The following is a 23,165-nucleotide window of genomic DNA, read 5'->3' on the forward strand; positions in this document are numbered from 1 at the left end:
TTTAAGTTGATTTCAGGATGATCTGAGGTGCTATGGCACTGCTCCCACTCTTATTCCCAATCTGAGGGGTGGATCACCTGCTAGGTCCCTCCTCTGGGTGGGACCAGGAAGGGGGGCGGTTACACCCCCTTTCCTTTGTCCAGCTCCTCGCCAGGCCTGGGTCTGGAAAGTCCCAGGACCGGTTTTGACTGGCTTATGCACGAGGATTCCTTGTGTGCCCCGGGCATGCCTGATTCTATTCAACCCTGTCCTACCCAATACACAAAATCCTGTCTGGGGTGGTGCTCGCACCTCCCAAGGCAGGAAACCCTTTGTCCAAGCCTCCCTTGCTGGAAGGACTCCCAGCAGCAGGAGGTCAGACTTGTGTCTGTGGTGGCAGCATCCATTTTGTGATGCTGAGGCTCTGGTTAACTTTAACCGGGGTTAAGGCTATGTACATGTTGTGTCCCTATAGAAGGGTGGAATGCTATCCCCGTCGACAGAACTGTCGAGGGGATAGTATTCCAAATCGTATGACACCTTACTCGACATGTTTTGAGAAAGCAAAACCAAAGTTAGCATATAACCGCGAGGATTATAATGCACTTAAGAGTATATGGTATGGCAATATCCCGGAACAGCTAAGGAAGTTGTTCCCGACGGCTGCAGACAGGCTCAGCTCATGCTAGAGCACCATCTCACATGAAACCACTTACTCTGCCCCCAGGATTGCAGGGGCCTTCCATAGGAATGGCTTATAGGTTAACATGTGTCCAGTTAAGGTTAGATATAGGGATACTATATCTAAGTAAGAGGTGATTACACCAACTTACCCAAGCTGAGTGATCAGCCAGTTGTGTCAAAATATGGAGGCCAGGCCAGGGGTGGCACAATACATGCTGCAGTACCTGGTAGGCCTTGGCTACACCTATGCCCTGGGTACCTATGGTACACTGTTACAGGGGCCTATAAGGTGAGCCAGTTCCAATTCGTAATGCACCTAGAGTGCATTGGCAGTAATTTAGAGAGAGAACAGCAGGCTGTGGGTCTGATTAGCAGGCCCACAGCCACATTAAGTCATAAACCAGTGAAGCAAAAAGCAAAAATTTGGGGTGACCATAGGATAGCAGACCCTACTCTCCTACAGTCAGTATAGTGGTAGCCGATATAGTGGTAACCGATATAGTGGTAGCTGATATAGTGGTAACCGATATAGTGGTAACAGATATAGTGAGTGCAATATTTTTGTCATGCAATATCTTGCATGAGAGACAGGGACCCATTACAAACACCTTGTGCAGGGACGAAGGCAGGTTGAGTTGCCCATCTAGCCCTGTCATACCCTATGCGTTATCTTTTTACGGGCATAGCTGTCTGTAGTGCAGCAGGTGGAGTGGCACTAGAGCCCAGGGTGTTGTGTTGAGGGCCCAATTCACCCCGATTGTAGCTGCTTTTTTACTAAACAAACCAGAGGGTGGGGTTATTTTACATGCATGAGGGTGTAGGGTGTCCTCGTTACAACACTGCATCTTTTAGTCTTAATAAATAATAAATATAGATACAAAAATGGATAAACAAATCTTAGCAGGGCAGGGGAGCATGTATGCTACAGAGGGAAGGGCATGACAGAGAGACAACTAGGAGATGGTCCCAGAATGTATCTATGTACAGGCCATGCATGTTATTGATGAGTATAATGTAATGGCTTCCACTTTCATTCAGGTACTTGTAGTTTTATTTTATGTATGACTAGAAGTACCACAAGGCAAGAAAGATGAGGGATGGTGGACTTCAGTGCAGGGACATCCCTGCGCTATGTTAACTGAGGATGTTAACGGCAGGAACCGACATGAAGGTTTCTGGGTATGGGGCATGTGCCCTGGAGGAGGAGGGGGACATAGAGAGAATATATCAAAATAGTTATTTTACTAATACCAGATCAAAAGGATAGCCCTGTGTAGACCGGAGTTAGTAGTGAAGATGCACACTTAAACACTCCTACAATTGCATTACATAACCCGCCATTTCTCCCCACTATGAACGAGAGCTCTCGTGTTTGCCAGGTCCTTGCACGAGCACCCCATTCAGTCCAGGTTTCAGCTTTGAATTTTGGGACTTGCAGTGCTGTTAACCCTGTATAAAATCAGGACTACAAGTCCCAAAATGCAAAGCAAAAAACCTGAACAGGGTTAACTTCTCACTCATGTACCTAGGCAACTCAAGACTGTGCAGCAACAGCCTCTATCCTCGGTCCCTTAGTTCTGCCCCTCTCTAAGTTTGGGGAGTAACTGTACTTTTTTTCCCCCCAAATTCACATCTCTATACATCAACTGGTACCTCTGTGCTTTTGTGACTGTCCTTCCTTGTTCTACCAGCCAGTGACAATGGCAGGACGGCCCTGGCTTTAGGCTGTTCCTGTGAAGGAACATTCACCTGGGTTAACTCTGGCGCAGTTAATGAAGTACCAGCGCGTGCCCAGCCACCCATGTGTAATCTGTGGTAACAAATGACTAGTCGAGCCTTTTGTTCGGTTTGATCGGCGCTCCTAAGGTCGTGGAGGGCTGTTTCTGAGCATGGAGACAGCAGTCACGTAGAAGCAACGAGGCATTCCATCAACTGAGCGCGAGCCAGAGGAGGTTTCCCTTTTGAGCACTGACAAGACAGATTACAAGATGCAGGCTGAAACTTTGTTGAACACGATAAACCACGAACAGCCTTCACAGCCGGACTCCAGTCATGCATTAGCCTCAACGAGGAAAGCAGAACTGGTTTAAACCCAATGCTGTGTCCCTCCCTTCTGCGGTTCCACATTCTAGGCGATAGCGCATTGACTCGAGTGTATGTTGATTAGACACTTCCCACGAATAACTTGCAGGTTAGTAACACGAGTTCATGCTTTTCTAGCTCAGTTTTTCAATATAATGAAGATTGTACTTCTTTTACAATCACCCTGAGGTCATTTTGTTTGGGGTAGGTTCTATGCAAATGGTCAAGCTAACATTATTGTTATTTCTCAGACTATTTGCAGACCAGAGCATGCACTGTACAATATGCAAAAGCAAAGAATGTTGCAAGTGGACCCGAAGGCCTCTTTCTAGACTTATATCCGAATTCCGAGTTGTGTGATAATTATTGTACCCAGGCTGTTTTCTCCGGACTGATTTTGGCAGGTGAAACCTACAAAAATGTATTGAAGGGGGAAAGGTCTGGACAAATTAAAAATGTGGAACTGAGTGAAATTAATACCGACTTCACATTGTATGCCTTATTTACAAATGAAACAATTGGAACAGAAGCTATTTACTGCACCCAGTAATTACCTCACACTTAGGTAATAAAATAACTCACTTCAGCTTCTTCATAACCAGTGCGTTAGAAGGATACGACTCTAAAATATTGCTGATTTTATGAGCTGGTACAGTGTAGTAGAATTAATCTTCATCAGAGAAAGTTAAAATGACAACGGGGACTGTTACACTTTAGAGGAGACTGGTTAGAGAAACTCTCTGAAAAGCCAGCAGATATCTCATCCACTCTCTGCCTCTCCATTTAGATGTCAAGGAAGTTGTGGCTTTCGACACTAGGTCACCACCTGCTTCTAATGAAGAAGGCCATTTTGGAGGATGTGGCGTCATCAGAAATGTTGTCATGCCAAGCACTTGAATCAGCATGTCTGCCCTGCCGCCATTTTCTGCTGTCACTCCTGTGCAGATCTGCTAAGTAAACCAGGGGGATCTCCCACAGAAACATTCAAAATGTCCCCGATCTGCATGGAAGAAAATTCATAACATGTTTGGGGCATTTGAAAAGTGAGTTTTAGTAATGTACATTTCCAGGAATTACAGTCGGTGTTTGAGGGCCAGAGACAACTGTGTGGAGTCGCAGCGGAGCCTAAAGAATTGGGATCGACTGAATGGGTGCCAACGACAAGGTGTCGTCAAATAGAGAAGTAGGGACAATGAGATGAAGCTGCAAACAAGTGGACAGTGAGTAGAAGATGTTCCTTATCCATAGGGGCCAGGAGTCATGGGGACCAGTGACAAGGAGGCCAGGAGGCCCAAAGGGCAAAAATATTGAGATTTACGTCTAATGAGCCAGAGTCATGGAGCTTAGTCTTGAAGCAGGTTTTTTAACTACAGATGGAGCTGCTAGGACTGAGTAACAAACAGCCAGTACCTTATCAGCAGTCGCCAAGCGTGGCTGATCATCTGCCACTGTTGTGACACAGGTTCCATGCTGCCACATAGTTAGGCATCCAAGTGGACTAACAAGAAATAAAGATATGAATATTTCAAGGGGACTGTAGCAGAAGATGCTCAAATGGACAGGGAGATAATAAATGACGCCTGGAATAAGGAGACACCTACTCTGCACAAGGAGACAGGAAGGGCTCGAGTGTCAAATCCTGGTGTGACCTACACAGCACAGTGCAGAATGGTAGTGTGAAGCATCAAGCAATCGGATGTCCTCCAGACTGCTGCCATCTACACCTACACCCCACGCCCTGGTCGCTATGTAGAGAATCCTACTTCCAGCAGACGACAAAGTGTTAATTGAGTCAGCTATTATCACCAAATGCCATGAACATTGTAGATGTCGTGCTGCATCGTGTCTTTCAGTGAAGAAGCAATACAAGCTGGTGCTTTTAGCAAATTAATTATCTCTTGTAACACATTAAATATCTCCTGAAAGGGCCTTCAGGGTGAGACTTAATCTTGGCAGGGATATATTAGGCTTTTGAAGGCATTCTGTGAAAAATATTTACAGCTTACATCCAAAACCTCATATCTTTCTGTTGAACACCCCCCCCCCCCCCCCCCCCTTCCCCCCTCCATCGATCAGTCAGCGGGGCGTCCTATCTCTTTACGCTCAACACTGCTGTTGTGCACTATCATGAAACGGTCACATTAAGACAGGGCACCACGGCTGTTGGTCCACCCAACTACAGCTCCTAAATTACTGCAGGGTGAGTTGACACTGCAGCTAGTCCTGGGTTTTATCCAACATTACTTTTTAAGCGGAGAATTTTAAACGAATACATAAAGAGTGAAAAAGGGAAACCTAAAAGTCCCAAAAAAAGCAAAGAGTGCTTGGTTATAAAAGTCAGGACTATCAGGAAGTGTCAAACAAGAGAATTGGCAACTCGGCAGCTAACCAAAAGAGGGAACAAGTGCTCATCACCAAAGGCTTGAAGAAGGAAGGCTCCATCAATGCCATGTGGTAAGTTGTTTTGAGAACCGATCCACTACAGAAAGCAGATCAGGGGCCTGTAGTAATAGACACAATTTAAAAACCTATATTGGGAACCTTCTCACTGGTGCAAGGCATTCGAGACCATGACGCTTTTTGTAACAAACGGTACACAGACAAAATATCGAGTTTTAAATTTCGATATACAATTATATCGAAGTTTAAATATCGAAGGGACATAATATAGAAGGTAAGTAATATCGACACTCTTTATATCGATATTAGTAATATCGAAGTTTTAAATATCGATGTCAGGAATGTCGAAGTAAATAATTTCGATGTTACTAATATCGATTTTTAATTACATTTTGTGTATATTAAATTGTATTTATTATGTTTAATAATTTATTTTTAATGTAATTTAATTAAATGTAGTCTTTTAGTACTGTAGCGGGTTGTGGGTTTATAGGGGAATAGGGTGGGAAGAAATTTAATTATGTGAAATTAATTATTAATTAGTAGGAATTATTAATTAATTAATTGAGAATTATTTTTAATTAATTTTAATTAATTGATTAATTGATAAATATGTTCTGTAGCGGGTTATGGGTTTATAGAGGAATAGGGTGGGAAGTAATTTAACTATGTTACATTAATTATTAATTAGTATGAATAATTAATTAATTAATTGAGAATTAATTTTAATTAATTTCAATTAATTGATTAACTGATAAATATGTTCTGTAGCGGGTTATGGGTTTATAGGGGAATAGGGTGGGATGAAATTTAATTATGTTAAATTAATTATTAATTAGTAGGAATTATTAATTAAATAATTGAGAATTATTTTTAATTGAGTAAGCGGTGGGGCAAGATGGCCGCCGTGGCTCTGTAGAGAGAAGTCGCATTTTTTACTCTCTCCTATCCTAGGATGATGGAGTATTGGTGAACCCAGGGATGTGGGGTCTGACTAACCGGATTTTTTTTGACACAGTGGATACACTCAACCCAGACTGGTTGAGGGGCTTCCCTACAAAGAAAGTGATAAAGAAGGTGATAGACTGGCTGAACTGCTGGAGAAGTCTGTTCAACGACGTGAAAGTGCCTCTGAAGATGTCCCAAAGGCTCAAGGCGGATAAAGACAAAATATCGGCAGCAGGACCGATTAAACCCTCAGGAGTTGCTGTGAGAGAGGGGGCTATCCCAAAAACAGCCTCTGTGAGAAAAGCGGCGGAATTTTCAAATCGGAGCTCGAAGAACACAGCAGCAAAGAAAGCGGAGAAGCAGGAGAAGAAATTGGAAGCAGGTCCGGAGACCCGCTCAGCGATGTTTAAGTCGACGAGGGATTCTGCACTAGATGGAAAGCCCCAGCGAGTGCATGCAGCGCAAACGATCGTTAAAGATCAGAAGCGGCAAGCGACCTTACCAGAGTCGTTTACCACAAGGGTTCCTCTGTCTGTTCCACGAATAGAGATCCAGGCAGACGGTCCGCAGCAAAAGGAACGGCAGGAAGAGAAGCCGCCGACGGCTACCGGCGCCCAGGGAGACAGCTGCGAGACAAACGCGGAAGCAGAATCAACGGACCGCGAGGACGCAAGCAGCGGAGGCCTGGTTGCTAGGCAACCGGGAAGCGGTGCAGGAGATGGCGCGGTGAACGCAGAGCGGCGTGTAGAAGCTCCAGAAGCCACAGGAGACGAGGAGGCAGAGGTGGAGGCAGAGGTGGAGGCTGGTAAGGAGTTTGGCTGTGATACTGTCATTGACACTGCTTCTAAGCAATTAGAAAAACAAAACAACACGCGGATGCTAGACGCTCTCCTGTCAGTAGAGGCAGAGTTATACAATAAACATTCGAAGGGCACTGAGGCAAGCTGGGGCAGCACGCAGAGTTTAACGGAGCAGCATGGGATACACTTGGATCAGGACTTGAGCAGAAATAACAAAAGCATAGACAGAAGTGTGAGGGGAGGCTCGCCTGAGTTTTTTTCGGTCAATGAGGGCTCGGATTCATCAAATCCGAGCGAGGTGGAATCAGAGGAAGAGGAGAGTGGAACTGAATGTACATCTGACTCAGATATTAGCAATGGATCTAGCGAATTAGTCACAAAAAAGAAAAAAGGTACTGTGGGAGTAAAAAAAAGAAGCGGAAGAGGTTCAAGAAGCAGTATGACTAAGAAATTATCATGGGACTACTCCGCCACTTCAGAGACCTACAAAGAAAGTGAGCAGGAAGGAGGGGAGAAGGAGGGGAGGCAGAATAACCAAAATGTAACCCTCGAAATGCTGTTTGGGACCTTGAAACAGATGCAGAAGGAGGCAAGAATGGAGAGCAGAAGGGCGAAAAGAGACACAAAAAAACTGCAAGCATCACTAAGGAAAGTGAGTAGAAAACAGGAAGAGGTTGAAGAAAGAGTCTTACAAGTGGAGGAAAGGACAAGTAGGGTGGAAGATGAAGTGACAGATTGGCAGACTTTTAAAATGGATCAAGAGAAGGTGGTTGAAGATCTCCAGTGGAAGCTAGAAAGCTTTGAAAATCGCCAAAGAAGGAACAATGTGAGACTTTTGGGTCTGGAGGAGGGAAAAGAGGGACAGGATCCCAGAGGTTATGTGGTCAAGATCTTGGAAGAGGCCTTTCCTGACTCAAAATGGCAATGGGATGTGGAAGTGCAAAGAGCACATAGGTACCCACTGTTCAAAAAGAAAAATCGGGGAGGGCAGGAGAAGGAACTCCCAAGAGCAATGTTGGTTTTTTTGGGTAATTTTCTAGCAAGACAGGAGATAATTGATAAAGCTAGACCTGACTCAAGAATTACAGCTGATGGAAATACTTTTTTCTCTAGGCCAGACTTCTGCCACGTTACCGTGGAAAGAAGGTGGAAATTAAGACAGATGATTGGGCCTTTCCAGAAGCAAGGGGCAGAAGCATATCTCTTGTTCCCGTCTAGGTTGAAAGTTATCAGGAAAGGTTATACCAAAATGTTTACATCCGAGATAAAAGCAGCAGAATACCTAGCAGAAATTTCGGAAACTAATAAAGGGAAGGAGAGTAGAGCTAGAACCAGAACCCCATCACAGTCTCCCCGGAGAACTCCACCAAAAACTCCGTAAGACGGTTAGATGGTAATGCCAAATAGCCTATTTGGCAATACCGGACAGAGGGGTAAACAGGATGGGAGAGAGTAGCGACGCTGCAGAGTACGGTCGGCTACACATAGGCAAGGATTGGCCTATTTGCCTGTAGTGAGGGGGGGGGTCCCAAGGGGCAGGGGGTAAGGGGGGAGGGGGGAGGGTGGGGGGGGGAGACATACATGATGGTTTTGGGCACAGTTATGGTGTAGAAGAAAGAGGTAAAAAAGACTTAAAAATCGAGGTACACAAACAAATTAAAAGGGGGGAGAAATTGTGTTGGAAAGATCAAAGTCTAAAGATAACTACTAAATCCTGCTGGTTAAATTGGAAAAACGGTATAGGGAATGCTATGAAATATAAATGTCGTGTAGAATAGTATCTATAAACATTTGTGGACTCAATGAGATCAATAAGAGGTTAAAAGCTGCGTCACTGTTAAAATCTTTTAAACCGGATTTAGTGTGCCTTCAGGAAACACACATTGAGGGCACTAAGGTTTACTTACTTGATCAACTAGGTTTTAGTGTTCTAGCAAAAACTAATCAGAACACCAAGACAAGAGGAGTGGCGATACTAGGCAGGAAACAGGATACAATAGTTAAGAGAAAGCTGGAGGATGAATGGGGAAGATGGGTTATAGTTGAATTATTGTTTAGGGGGGAAACCTTTACGCTTGTTTCAGTCTATGGCTCTACTGGAGATGACCCAGACGTTCCTCAATTCCTAGATGCAGAACTTGCTCAGTGGCCTGAGCCTATTATACTATGCGGCGACCTGAATATTCATGATTCAGATAGTAGTTTTTTAGACCCTAACAGGAAGTATGCGGGGAGGAAAAAAAGAACCTATAGGGCTCTAGCAGATTTAGCAAGGAATAACTCCCTAGAGGATCCTTGGGTACATTGCCATCCGAATCTCGACAGGAGTACTTTCTTTTCAGCGCCCCATCAGATCTTAGTCAGGCTGGATTATTTTTTTAATTACAAGAGGGCTGCTAGACGGTGCAAGGATAGTAAGAGAACCAAGGATCATTTCAGATCACAGTCCGTTAGTGTTAGATGTAAATATCGGGCAAAGGAGAAATAAGGAGCCGTCGCAATGGACATTCGACAGAGCACTCCTTCAGGATCATAATTATAGGGAAAGAATGGCTGAATGGATTAAGGAATTTTGGGTAATTAATAGAGGTACTTCATCACCAGGGATTGTGTGGGACGCTTTTAAAGCTGGAATACGAGGAGAGACCCTTAGTTATGTTATTAGAACGCAAAGAAGAGAAAGGGAGGAACTAGAAAGAAATAACGAATCAATTAGAGAGGCAGAGGAGGAACTCATGTTGGCTATACAAGCGCACACACCAGTTGAGCAGATATTGTTAAAACTAGTCGCTCTCAAAGCAGTGGTCATGGAAGGGATGGCAAAAAAGACGGTGGAGAAATATTTAGCCAATAAAGAAAAGGCGTATGAACTCAGCGAAAGAGTGGGTCATATATTAGCGGTGCGAGCTAGACAAAGAGATGGGATGGCTGATATTAAGGAGATCAAAAATGGTCAAGGAATTAAAGTTAAGGGTGCGGAACAGATTAGAGAGGTTTTTAGGCAGTTCTATACAGAATTGTATCAGGCAGATGGGCATGGAAGAGAGGAGGACATGAGGGCATATCTGAGGGATATTGAGCCACCACACTTGGAGGAGTCAGACAAAAGAGAGCTGGAAGAGAAACTCAAGGTGGATGAACTTGTTGAAGCGTTGAGGGAACTCCCATCTGGGAAGGCTGCTGGCCCGGACCAGATTCCAGTTGAATTTTATAAGGTCTTCCAGACCTCTCTGCTAGCAGACATGTTTAATATAATGGCGTCAGCACAACTGGGTGAAACTGTTCCATGTTCCTGGGGTGGCGCAGACATCATTGTTATCCCAAAAAAAGGTAAACCGCCAGATGTCCCAGGCTCCTACCGACCCATCACCTTAATGAACGCCGATGTCAAGGTGTTTTCAAAAATATTGGCAAAAAGATTATCTAAGACAATTGAATCTTTAGTTACACCCTCTCAGCATGGATTTATTCCAGGGAAAGGAACAACCCACCATACCAGGCAGGTAATTACGGCATTTGATGTAGCAGACATCCTGGAAGATCCAATGGCAGCGGTGTTTCTTGATGCTGAAAAGGCTTTCGATAGGGTCTCATGGGGTTATCTATGGGATGCTCTAAGGTGGCACGGTATAGGACCAGGATTTATAAAGGCTCTGCAGAGAATTATTTTTAATTAATTTTAATTAATTGATTAATTGATAAATATGTTCTGTAGTGGGTTATGGGTTTATAGGGGAATAGGGTGGGAAGTAATTTAATTATGTAGAATTAATTATTAATTAGTAGGAAGCATACACTAATTGTTATTAATTGGTAAATAATTATAATTAATTGGTAATTAATTTTAAATAATTCATTAATTGATAAATGTGTTCTGTTGCGGGTTGTGTGTTTATAGGGGAATATGGTGGCAACTAATTTTAATGTAATTAAGTAATAATGAATTATTTTTTATAAGTATGTTATTTCAACCCCTACGCTATCCAACACTTTCCCTACTGTTGCACTCTCTGGAGTGGGAATAGTAATTTTTACCCCTAGGCTATCCAACACTTTCCCTACTGTTGCACTCTCTGGAGTTGGAATAGTAATTTTTAATCCTACGCTATCCAACACTTTCCCTACTGTTGCACTCTCTGGAGTTGGAATAGTAATTGTTACCCCTACGCTATCCAACACTTTCCCTACTGTTGCACTCTCTGGAGTTGGAATAGTAATTGTTACCCCTACGCTATCCAACACTTTCCCTACTGTTGCACTCTCTGGAGTTGGAATAGTAATTGTTACCCTACGCTATCCAACACTTTCCCTACTGTTGCACTCTCTGGAGTTGGAATAGTAATTGTTACCCCTACGCTATCCAACACTTTCTCTACTGTTGCACTCTCTGGAGTGGGAATAGTAATTGTTACCCCTATGCTATCCAACACTTTCCCTACTGTTGCACTCTCTGGAGTTGGAATAGTATTTGTTACCCCTACGCTATCCAACACTTTCCCTACTGTTGCACTCTCTGGAGTTGGAATAGTAATTGTTACCCCTACGCTATCCAACACTTTCCCTACTGTTGCACTCTCTGGAGTTGGAATAGTAATTTTTTATCCTACGCTATCCAACACTTTCCCTACTGTTGCACTCTCTGGAGTTGGAATAGTAATTGTTACCCCTACGCTATCCAACACTTTCCCTACTGTTGCACTCTCTGGAGTGGGAATAGTGATTTTTACTCATACGCTATCTAAAATGTATTTAGCTTTTTTATTAGTATTATGTTGTTATTAATTGTAATTTATGTGAATTTTTTATGTATATAAATGTATTAGTAATTTATTATTTTTTTATTTGTTTATAAGTTATGAAAATAATTCATTTAGAGTTATTATTATAGAAAAATATTTATAATGTATCATATATTTAATATTATTAATTTGTATTACATTATGTATTAATTTTAAATATTATAGTACATTTTTAAATATGTTTATTACATTTATAAGTATTATTTTGTTAATATTTTATTTTTTATTTAAGAAATAAAAAACGATATTTTACAAAAAACGATATTTTTGTCATTCTATATTTTTTTCCGATATATTTGTACTTACCTTGTTAGGGATAGAATTCCTATATTTTTGATTTCGATATTTTTGTTCTGATATTTTTGTATATCAATATTTGTGTTATCGAGATTTTGTCAGACATTCGTTACAAACAAGTGTAATCTCTAATAGCAGTGTAAACAAATATATCATAAATCTGGATTGTTTTTTTAATACTACTTGGAAGCCTTGAAGGGCTAAGTTACAGACTCCGATCATGTAGGAGATGGTGCAATTTAGGAATATTCCAGAGAGGAGAGATCACAGCTGTGAGAGGTAACGTGGATAGAGTCGAAGGGCGGTGCATACATCGAACAATAGCAGGTCATGGATGGTAACAGGTAAACAGCAAAATGCAGCAGGGAATTATAAAGAAACAAAGTTAATATTCAGATTGCACAAAAAAGAATAAACATTTAAGTGATCGCAAGGGGCAGTTTATGGGTGAGGAGTTTGTAGAATAGCACGGTGAGTTTCAGAACCAAACCACCTACTCAGTTGTCAGGGTATTCTTTAGCAGGGGTCGAATCCTGGACTGTTTTCTACTTTCCCTCACTTTTCATCCTCCTACCCATATTTGGAGGTTTGTCTTTTTTAGCTAACTTCTTTTTCTGAATTTGCATTAAACTATATGGAGGGTTGCAGAAATGTCTTGTTTTAGACATAGGGCTTTATTTAGTGCTAGATGAAATTGGTACACTATAAACAAGTATGGCGGCTGTCCTGTCTGCCAAACACACGGTAATTTTGCTCTTTTTAAAGTCGGTTGGGGCACCATGTTTCTGATTTCAGAGCCTACGCTGGCAATATAAGAAGAATCCCAAAGTCCTTTCGGTCACTGCGCTAAAGCAAAGTATCTCAGGCCATCTGCTTAATTTAGAGAGGACAGTCCAATGCACTTTTTTCCTAATCAAGGCGGTGAGTTAAAACCTTATGTTCCCATATAGGAAATTCACAAATCTTCTCTTAGTGGTGAGATTTATTTAAGCATTCCGCCCATCACTTTTTTGCACTCTTCATGGAAAAAACCCTCAGCAATGTCAGAGACATCCCTCACACATTGGGAGTTTTGTTTTTGAAAAATAATTTTTTGGGCAGAGCAGGCACATTAAACATGGCGCCAGCTGAGCTGAATGCTGGTCTTCACTGCAGCGTTGGGGTGGAGGCTCTGCTGAAAGCACAGACATTTCCCTTAGCCACACAAGCGGGCTGAGAAACCAGCCCCCATACGCTAAATGACGTCTAACGTTCTATGTTCTTGATCTCTATCGGTAACTTCAATAAAAATGACTGAAACCTAAAAAGTTCTTTTAAAGTATTATCACTGGGAAAAGTGACAAACCAGTTTGTCATCTGTTCATTTTGCTTTAGGCCTCTATGTTCCTATCAGGAATGGGGTTTGAAAATGAACGTGCTGCTCCGATAGTAATCTCAATGTATTTGCTCAAAAGCTTCAAATACATCCAAGGAAGCATTTATCTTTCTTTGTGCCAAAGCAGTTCTGGTTGTTTCTGGAGTGGTTTTAGGATGTCTATTCTGTGTGAAGGCTACACCGCATTCTAGCCTAGAACTCGGCTGTAGGGTCACTTAAAATGAATGTTTCTTTTCCCTTTACTGGTTTCTGCAAAGGGTTTTGGAGTAGCAGGTGAGTGGCGCTCGGGCAGGTAACAATACAGGGTTCTAAAGAAAATGAAGAAGAAGTGCTTATGGTGCTGCCAGGTCAGAGGAAGACCCAAAATCCCTGAATACGGAAAGAGGTAAAAGCCATAGCCAGACAGACATGTATAAATCCTGGGCACACGTGTATATTCAACAGTTGATTCAAAACTGAAAATTATGGTACAGTCGACACTGGTGGTTTCTTAAGGGTTGTTTATGTAGGAATGTTCATGAGAGAAAACAACGCCAGCCGACACGTGTTTCGTCAACAGGTCGCTACCTGTGACTCTTTAGGGCTGGGAATAATACAATATGACAAAAACACAATTCAAGAACAAATCAATATGTACATGAGATCAAAAGAAAGTCTATACCATAATTTTCAGTTTTCCCTGTAGGTCATCTTATCCACAGGCAACACTGTCTTAAGTGTTAGAAATGAAGAGAGAGGTGAGAAAAGCATCTTCTTTAACCTCACAATGTTGCAAGCCTCTTAGGGCTTTCACCTAATGCTGCTCCTAGGTCCGACTCATGAAAAATTAGAATTACATTCTCCTCACTCACAACACAGGCTTTGTTTCTGTCTAAGTCAACCGTGGCTCCTCCGCTATGGTGGAGGAGCATCGGACCCCCCTGCCAGCACCCTTAAGACATGAAAAAGAACACAATAATAAACCTTGTTTATTATCATTTTTTTTCTTCTAGCAACTCATTTTTGGGTACTGGGCCATCGCGGGAGAAGGGAGCACCATATGCACACTGAAGCGGTCTCCAACCCGTGGTGCTTTGATGGGTTGGAGACAGCAGGCACAGGCTCTCAGTCTAACTGGGACAGCAAATTCATGGACCTCAGGCCAATCCTGACGCTGCCACCAGCAGCATGAGAGCAGCATCAGGATTGGCTACAGTGGAGTCTGGGAGCTTGTGCCTGCAGTGGAGAGGAGCTTGGAAAATCATGGTGAGGTCGATTCAGTGATGCAGTGGGTACATTTTGTTGTTGTTTATTTATGTCATCCGTCCGCCCAGCCCTGCTCGCCTTACCCCGCCTCTCCACTCTTCAGAGACACCAGCTGCTACTGGCCCACTTTCGTCCTGCCACCAAGTCTGGCGATGTACGCCCTGCCTCATTTGTAGCGACGGTGCACATGGTGGCCATGAACGGGTGATAAGTGTGGCAAATGCTGTTGCCCTCTTTGGGCCTTGTATTCTACCTGTTAGTGCACAGGTAGCCTCTTCAGAGCTGGTTGTGTCTGTGCCGTTGTTGCTCTAATCCCCATGACTGGAAATCTCAAGGTTGTTCTTTTTTTGTAGAATCCGACACCCTACAACTTCTTTCTGTGTTCCATTGCTCGCTTCCTAATCAGCAGAAGATAAAATGTAACTGAAAGGAATGGGCCACAGTGGCAGTCCTGAGGTGGGATGGTTTGTTTCTCATGTAGCCTACAGAACATCTATCCAAACTTCATCCAATTGAGTCAGACAGCAACTTCCTGCCAACCTGTAAAAAGAACACCAGGTGCAAGCACTACGCCTGGACAGAGGCCTGCTAGTGCTTCTGGCCCTCGGCCACAAGGGCAGAACCATGAGGGAGGTGCTTTTGTACCTCCTATTTCATAAAGGAAAAAAAATAACTTTATGGAAGACTGGCAAGTCGATGACATCTGGGATGCAGATCAACAGCCTGATTCATGAAAACCGGATTCTGCGATTCTCAATTAGCGATTAACTGCGAATCGCAATTGAGAAATTGCAGAACGGTATTCATGATGTTTTGCGATAAAAAAAAGCGATTCGCACACGGCCGCAAAAACCGTTTGCGATTATCGAAAATCGCAGAAAAATCGCTATTTCCGGCTACATCCGTGTCGGATTTGCGATATTGCAAATAGCGATATCGCTAATTGGGAGATCGCAAAAAGTGAGATCGCAAAATCGCAAGATCGGGAAAACGGGAAGTCGCATTTCGAGCACAGTGATGACATCACAACCAGGAAGCAGCCAGTTTCCACCCCCATTCACCACAGTGAGGCAGACCTCGAGGCAGCCACAGAGACAGCTCCTGCAATTCACCTTGGATTACCACTTTCAAACTACACTGCAGCTATGTCTGAGGCGGCAGTACCTGGGCCCAACAACACCACCGGGCGCAAAAGAAAGCTAAAGTTCTCCGAGCAGGAGTTGGAGCACTTAATTGAAGGGGTGGTGGAGAACCACTCCAAACTGTTCGGGAAGGACTCAAGGAGGGTGCCCGAGCAGGTGAAGCGCAGGATCTGGGTGGGCATAGCGGCCGCTGTGAACTCTGTGGGTGTGGCCGACAGGTCACTCGATGAACTTAAGAAACGGTGGTACGACCTCCGAGGTCGTGCCAAAGAGAAGGTAGCCGAGAGGCTTGGAGAGTCCCTGGGCACTGAAGGGGGAGGACCTACAGTCCCTCCAAACACCCCCATGGAGGATCGAGTAGAAGACACGCTGGAGGCTGAGGCGTGCATCGGAGTCACCCGTTTGGACTCATCCCGCCTCACCCAAGAGATCCAAGGTAAGTGGCATGCGACTGCAACCCTGTCCCCTATGAATGGCCATGACCATATGGCCTCCCATAATGTTCCATAGTCATGCCATCGGTGCACATCAGGTAATGCCCTAAAGCATTGTGGGACATGTAGTGTGGCCACAATGTAGAAGTACCCCAATGCAGCCAGACAGGTTCAAAAGTATGCAAAGCCATAGGAAGTCAGGGAATGTCACCCAGCATGCATGTAGCAACTGCACGTGTGACAGATACATGCAACTAATGAACGTCCACTTCCCCTCACAGGTGGCGCAGACAGCAGCGACAGCGAGAGGCTGCAAATAGATGAGGAAGCACAGGATGACGAGGAGGTGCCGTTACATACACAGCCTCCAGCCCCTGCCGCAGCAACAACCCCTGCAGCCAGGTCCACTACCAGTGTGCCTCCAGCCCCTGCCGCAGCAACAACCCCTGCAGCCAGGTCCACTACCAGTGTGCCTCCAGCCTCTGCCGCAGCAACAACCCCTGCAAGCAGGTCCACTACCAGTGTGCCTCCAGCCCCTGCCGCACCAGCAATGCCTAGCTTGACACCACCATCAGCTGGCGCATCAACATCAGGTCCCGCGACAGCGGCAACACAGCGGCCACCCACTGTGTCAGGCCAGCAGAGCAGGCGTGGCAGGTCTCGCCTGAAGACCAATGCTCCCAGCACCAGGAGGGGGAATGGACAGCGACTGCCGAGCCTGAGTGTGGAACGTTGCATGCTCAGGATTCACCAGCTGCAGGCACGCCGGCAAGGGGCCATACAGCTTCAGCTTTATAACATTGGCCGCAATTTGGCAAGTGTGGGGGACCGGATGGACCGCATGACGGCAGCCATGGCAGGTGTGGGGGAGGGGATGGCCCGCATGACTGCAGCCATGGAGGCCAACACAGCTGCAATGATTTCGCAGCGCAACACAGCCCGCCGCCGCCACCGTCAGCTACTGACCCGGCTGACGGCTTACACCCGGTCGAACTATGTTGTTGGCAATGCCACCTCGCAGCTATCGCGCCGGTCCCTGGCGCAGCAGCAGCAGCTCATTCAGTGCTGCGAGGATGTGGCCAGGGTACTTGAGCACCTGACCACTGCCGTGACCGCACTTAACCCTGCTCTACCTGCCACTGTCGGTGGTGATGATGCCAGTGAGGGGACATCAAGTGTGAGCAGCCACTCTGCCTCACACGTAGGGGCGCTGAGACGCAGCACCAGGCCCACTGCAGGGACACGTGCGGAGGCTGAGGAAGAGCCAGAGAGGCGCGCGGGTGCTTCGCGCCGGAGGCGCACCTGACTGAATAGTACTTGTACAGGCACAGGCTGAACATAAGCCTGCCCTGTGTATTGGACGCAGCAGTATGCTGAAATACTGTTTGCATTTGAAGGATGGCAACTGGAACCTTTTTTGTCATTCAAACAATAATATTTAATTTAGCATTCCACATTGGCGTTGTGTCATTATTAAATTTTGCATGCAATTGTGATTTGTTGGGTGAGGGGAGAGGGTGCACTAGAAACTGTTCATTGTGATGTGGTTGGGACATCTGTGACCTTCAGCTGGGTTCTCCCCGCGTGCATGGCGCGCATGTGCAGGTGGCCGGTCGTCCCCTTCAGATTCACTGCTAGAGATGTCGACAGGTATCCGGCGCTTGGTAGCAATGTTGTGTAGTATAGCACACACAGCCACAATGCGGCAGCACACTTCAGGACTGTAGTACATGGCCCCACCTGTCTTGTGAAGTATGCGGAATCTGCTCTTCAGTAGCCCAAAAGTTCTCTCAATGCAATTCCTTGTGCGTATGTGTGCTACGTTTTAATGCCGTTGCTGTGGTGTAGCAGGGTTGAGGTATGGGGTGAGGAGGTATTCACGCAGGGCGTAGCCACTGTCACCTGAATGAGAGGAGCAGAGGGTGAGTGCCTGTGCAGCGCAGCTCCTTCATCGCAGTGTGACATTGTGGGCAAAGTGTACTTACCAAGTAGGTGTCCTTCCCCGAAGTCTCCCCTGGCCAGTCGTGTGTGGAGGCCGCTGTGCCGGAATATGAATGAGTCATGTGTACTCCCCGGGTACTGTGCCACTATGTCCGTGACGTATGTCTTTGCATTGCAGACCATCTGGATGTTGAGGGAGTGGTAGGACTTGCGATTGCGGTACATGTACTCCGTTGCAGCTGGTGGGCAGATGTGGATGTGGGTACAGTCAATGCATCCTATCACGTGTGGGAAATGTGCAACATTGTAGAATTGAAGCTTGGTCTCATCCAATTCCTGTTGGCTTGTTGGAAATTTGATGTGGTGGTGTAGCTGGGTCAGCATTGTGTCAAGGAAACTCCCTAGGCAGCGGGACATGGTGGGCTGGGATATCCCCCCAGCAGCCGCAACTATCCCCTGGAAGCTCCCGGAGGCCAGGAGGTGCAGGCTACACAATACCTGGACATGTGTTAGCACGGCATTGGTCCGCCTTGTTGGGTGCTGCATCAGGGGGTCAAGGTCCTGAATTAGCTTGATGATCATTGCCCCATTCAGGCGGTACTTTGCGTAAATTTGCTCTCTGGTTTGGCCCAGCAGGGTGACCCGCTGGCGGAAGATCCTGGCCTGGATTCTGCGTCTCCTCCGTGCTGCTCGCTGTAGCCTTCGCCGCCTGACCACCATGTACATTCCTGGCATTGTGACACTCCTTATGCTGATGCTGCTTCTCCTTAAGTGTGTTTGGGCAGGCCAGCACCAGTTGCTGATAGGCCAACGGTTTTTCAAAACATTTTTTACTATGGGTTTGATGGTTACCACCTGCTTTGGGTTGTCCTTAAATTGCGCCTCGCAAAATGCGATTTTGGGGATTTTCGCTAATTGCGATTTTTCATGAATCCATATTTGCGAGGAATTTGGGAATTCGCTATTATTTTTGCAAAATCCGTGATTTCTCGCTATTTCCGAATCGCAATTGGTCTACTGCCGGGATTCTGCGAATATTTTAGCGATTTCGCAATTCTGTGTTTGCGAATTCACATTTTTCATGGTGAATTCCGATTATGGGAATTGCGCCCGCAATAGCATTTTCGCAGCTATTGCAAGCTCAATTTAGCTTCATGAATCAGACTGCAAGGACCGTGACAGTCCTCACAGACCTTTTCTAAATAAGCTTGTACCGTTTTCGAATGAGGAATGGCCAATCCCAAATTGGTCTGTAACCCACGAACAGTCTCAAACAGCAGTTCCTGCACAGAGCATGTAACACAACCAGTTACTACAAAAACCATCACTGAGCAAGATAATTAAAAGATTCAATAGGTAAGTTGAAGTGTGTGTGCAAGCACACAAATGCACGCGTGGCAAACACACGTGCAAACTCAGACACACACACAATTTTAGAGAGAGCATACATAAGGGCTAATTATGATGACATTGAGAGAAAATGGTCACAGGCTAAACCATCAGATCCAAAATATGGGGCACTTACACTTGATTGACAGGCATGAATGCTTCCTCTGAAATCACAAAAAATGGGAGGGGCATAGAAATGTCGAATTTCAATATATTGTCTTAGTTCCGTCAGGCCAACATGTGTTTCACGATAACAATCGCTTTATAAGGTGCACTGTAAGTTGGCAGGAAATTCAATATATGATTTTATTTCTGAAAGTATATTTGATGGGAAGAAATGGGAACCAAATGAATTCTGTGGCCATGTTCTATTTACAATTGATTTGGACTAAAATACTGCAGTAACCAAGAGAACTAATTGACTGGTGCAGAGTCTAACAAGAAAAAGGAAACTATTGTCTGGAAGTAAGTGCTTATGAGGAGGGAAGAAAGGAAGGATATTAGCTGCTGTGACAAGCGTGACATTTTACCAGACAAAGTGCTTGTTGGCTTCAGTCACGCCAACATTTATGAGTGTCGCTTCAACCACTGTAAAAATTATAAGTTGCAATACTCAGCAATACATAATACTTTTACCAAAAACACCTAGCGGTACCAACAGTAAATCATATGGTGTGAATACGTTTAGGGTCCCTCTCACAGTATTGCTGATCGCAACATCAATCATAAAACAGCAAACAAAAACATTCTGAACACAAGTATCAAAGGTATCGGCTTTAGGTTAGCCTTTATTATCTCTGCGTATGAATCATTTGCGGATAATACTATATACATGCGTTATAGTGCAATATATTGCGTGTAGAGCAATGTAGTGCATTTCTTTCTTTCCCATAGTTTCATAACACATAAACCTGAAACTTTAATCTTCTCCCAGTTTTGTGAAAGCTAACATGAAGTGCAATCTTAATTAAAGACAGTATGAGGATGAAAATTATGTCATACCGCAAGCTGATGTTCTTAAAAAATACTCCTTGCAGGTTCGCCACCTTGAAGTGGTTGATGGGCATATGTGTCTCAGTGACCTGGAGAGGTGTGCAGGGTCACCAAGCCAGGCAGGTCAAAGGGTAGAGGCCAGACAGAGCACCATCTGCTGGTACTCTAGGTTTGTAGTTGGGTGCAAAGCCAACAACCTTGTCCCATATAAAGCTTTTGTTACTTTAACAGCAGTAGCTGGGGCACCGTACAGAAACTTGCTCAAGACAGACACAAGTGGAGGTCCTTTTTTACTGCCCTAAATGCCAGTCAGCATAATGGTCAGCAAGTAATATTAAAATGTTACTTTTCTAAATGTTGACGTGTTTTTGGTGTCTCTCGATCACAAACAATATCTTGGTACAGTGTCCCAACCACCCGCTCTTTTTCGGCTCATAAACTGCTCTAAACTATTTAAGTTTAATTAACATCCTGGATCAGAATACTTGGGTCCACCTTAAAAGGCAGCATGGTGTTTTTGATCAATATGTCAAGTGTTCCTTACCTGTATTGGGGCTAGCTGTTCCAGCTCCTCCCTTCTGGGCCTCCTGCGACGTCAGCGCATCGCTGTGCCACTGCGCTATCCAGCTCTCAGCCTGCTGCTCTTCGCTTGGCGAGCAGTGAAGTCTGGGATTCTGCCCCAGCTGTGACTGTTCTTCTCGCTGCAACTGCTCCAAGCACTCGGCCAGCTTCACATGGCCCCGCGATCGGGCAATGGCGAGAGGGAGCCTCCCCAGAGAGTCCGGAATGGATATGGCTCGCCGGTCCCACTTGTACAGCACCACCGCAGCTTCGGTGTGGCCTAGAGCACATGCCCACATCTACAAAAGAAGGTGCAGTGTCAAGGGGCACATAAGAGACATTGGCAAAGGTCAGAGGGTGCATTGTTCATTACAATGCAGAGCTAACACAATCTTCCATTGCGTCTTTACTAGAAATAACTCAAGTTTTCTTGCAAATTACTATGGAGTGCTTACCTACTGGTGGGCACCAGCACTCATTTTTGGGGATCTGGATGTATTTTTTATCCACAAACTTTGAATCAGAGCAAGACAGAGAGAGAAAGTCAGAAAAAAAGTAGGAGGAATTGGAGAAACAGTGACAAAGTAGGGATAAAAAAGAGCCTTCAGGAATGAGATAACGTGGAAGGAAGTGTAGGGTGGGGGAGGAAAGAGGGAGGTGTATTCAAGACTAGGCAGCCATAATATTTGGTAGACATAGCATCAAGCAACCAGAATTGGGTTCCTCGGAAAAAAATTGGGAACCTGCACTTATTGATTTTTACAAATTTAGCACTAGAATTATGTACAATGTGTAACAGTGTAATCCAGCATTGGTAGGCTCGGACCCGCAACATGAGATCAGGGCAATCACAAAGTTTGTTAAATATATGTTACATGGAATTAACAAGGAAGCATTTGGTTTTGGTGAAGTGCCTCTTAGAATGGAAAACCCTAGAATCAAGTTAAGTAGCCTAAAGCGACTTGTCTATTGAGAAAGCAAAGGCATCATACTGTTTATAACACGTGTGGGTCCAATGTAGGCAAAGCAGACCTGTCCCATGCCAGTTTCTGAGATACTATTGACTGCAAATTGGTTACTCTTAGATTCACTGTATGTAAACTTATTTTAGGCGTATACGTGGCAATATGGCATAGAGCCAAACTCATGAAACAGGATACCTATGGCCTATCACTTAATCTCATATTGGAGCGAAGGCAGGTAAGAAAGAGGACGTGATGTATTAACTGCTGGCTTGTTATTTCTGCCCAATAAGAAGTCTTTGTATAATGGCATGTCTGCATTGTGCATAAGCCTTCTGAAGCAGCTGAAAAAGATTACATTGGCGATTTATTAAACAAAAGAAAAAATTAAACGTAACATAGGCATAAATAAATAACTATGAGCGAGAAAAGGCATGAAACAACCTTTCAGGAGGCAGGTGCAAAATGTATTGACAGCTAGAGCAGCATCAGGGGATAGCTGAGTGGAAAAAACTCAAGTGGTCTGTAGTTTGAAAAAACAGTTGAAGCATGTATTTTGGCCACAGTCAGTTTCTGGAAATTTTAAAGGATCCTCATTGCAGCAGCATCAATGTAAAGCTAAGACATTAGCCAGAAGGGGACAATACAACAACTTCACTTTTCTTGCCTAAACAGGAAAGTGCTGTGACCAAGAGCCAGCGGATAGCATATTTGTATTAACCTACAAGAAAAGATACTAACAGCAAGTAAGAAAGCATATTTGTGTATAGCCAAGGCCACTGGAATTATGCAATAGGGCAACTGCAGCGATTTCCACATAAATATAGATTCGTCACATTTGCCACATAATCCATTATCTGCCACATAAACTGCAGCTTTTAACCAAAATAAGTTTTTTTAGCTCAAACAGCTAAAAAGTTACTAGAAATGCACTGACACGTGTTGCCACTCAGTGGAAGGCCATTTGCAAAGCTGGACTCGTCAACTTTCTGTTGCTTATTGCTATGTTTGGCTGCTAAACTGGTTCAAGTGAGGTGTCACCAAGACCCAGACAGTGTTACCAAGTTTAAAAAAGATATAATAATGAAGTAACGCTGTTACAAAATATGCCACACTATGCCGCATAATTTGCCT

At 44.5% G+C, this 23,165-nt stretch overlaps 1 protein-coding gene across 1 annotated transcript in view; it reads right to left on the reverse strand.

The window, feature by feature from the left end:
* Positions 1 to 23,165, reverse strand: part of LOC147711447 (calmodulin-binding transcription activator 1-like) — a 1,194,547-nt gene that overhangs the window by 229,142 nt on the left and 942,240 nt on the right. The window contains exon 10 of the mRNA XM_086919489.1: positions 21,053 to 21,368. Within this exon, the coding sequence (XP_086775615.1) occupies positions 21,053 to 21,368 (316 nt within the window). The remainder of the gene's footprint in view (positions 1 to 21,052; positions 21,369 to 23,165) is intronic.

The sequence above is a fragment of the Lissotriton vulgaris genome, chromosome 5 (assembly GCF_964263255.1).
Source record: "Lissotriton vulgaris chromosome 5, aLisVul1.2, whole genome shotgun sequence".
Lineage (NCBI taxonomy): Eukaryota > Metazoa > Chordata > Amphibia > Caudata > Salamandridae > Lissotriton > Lissotriton vulgaris.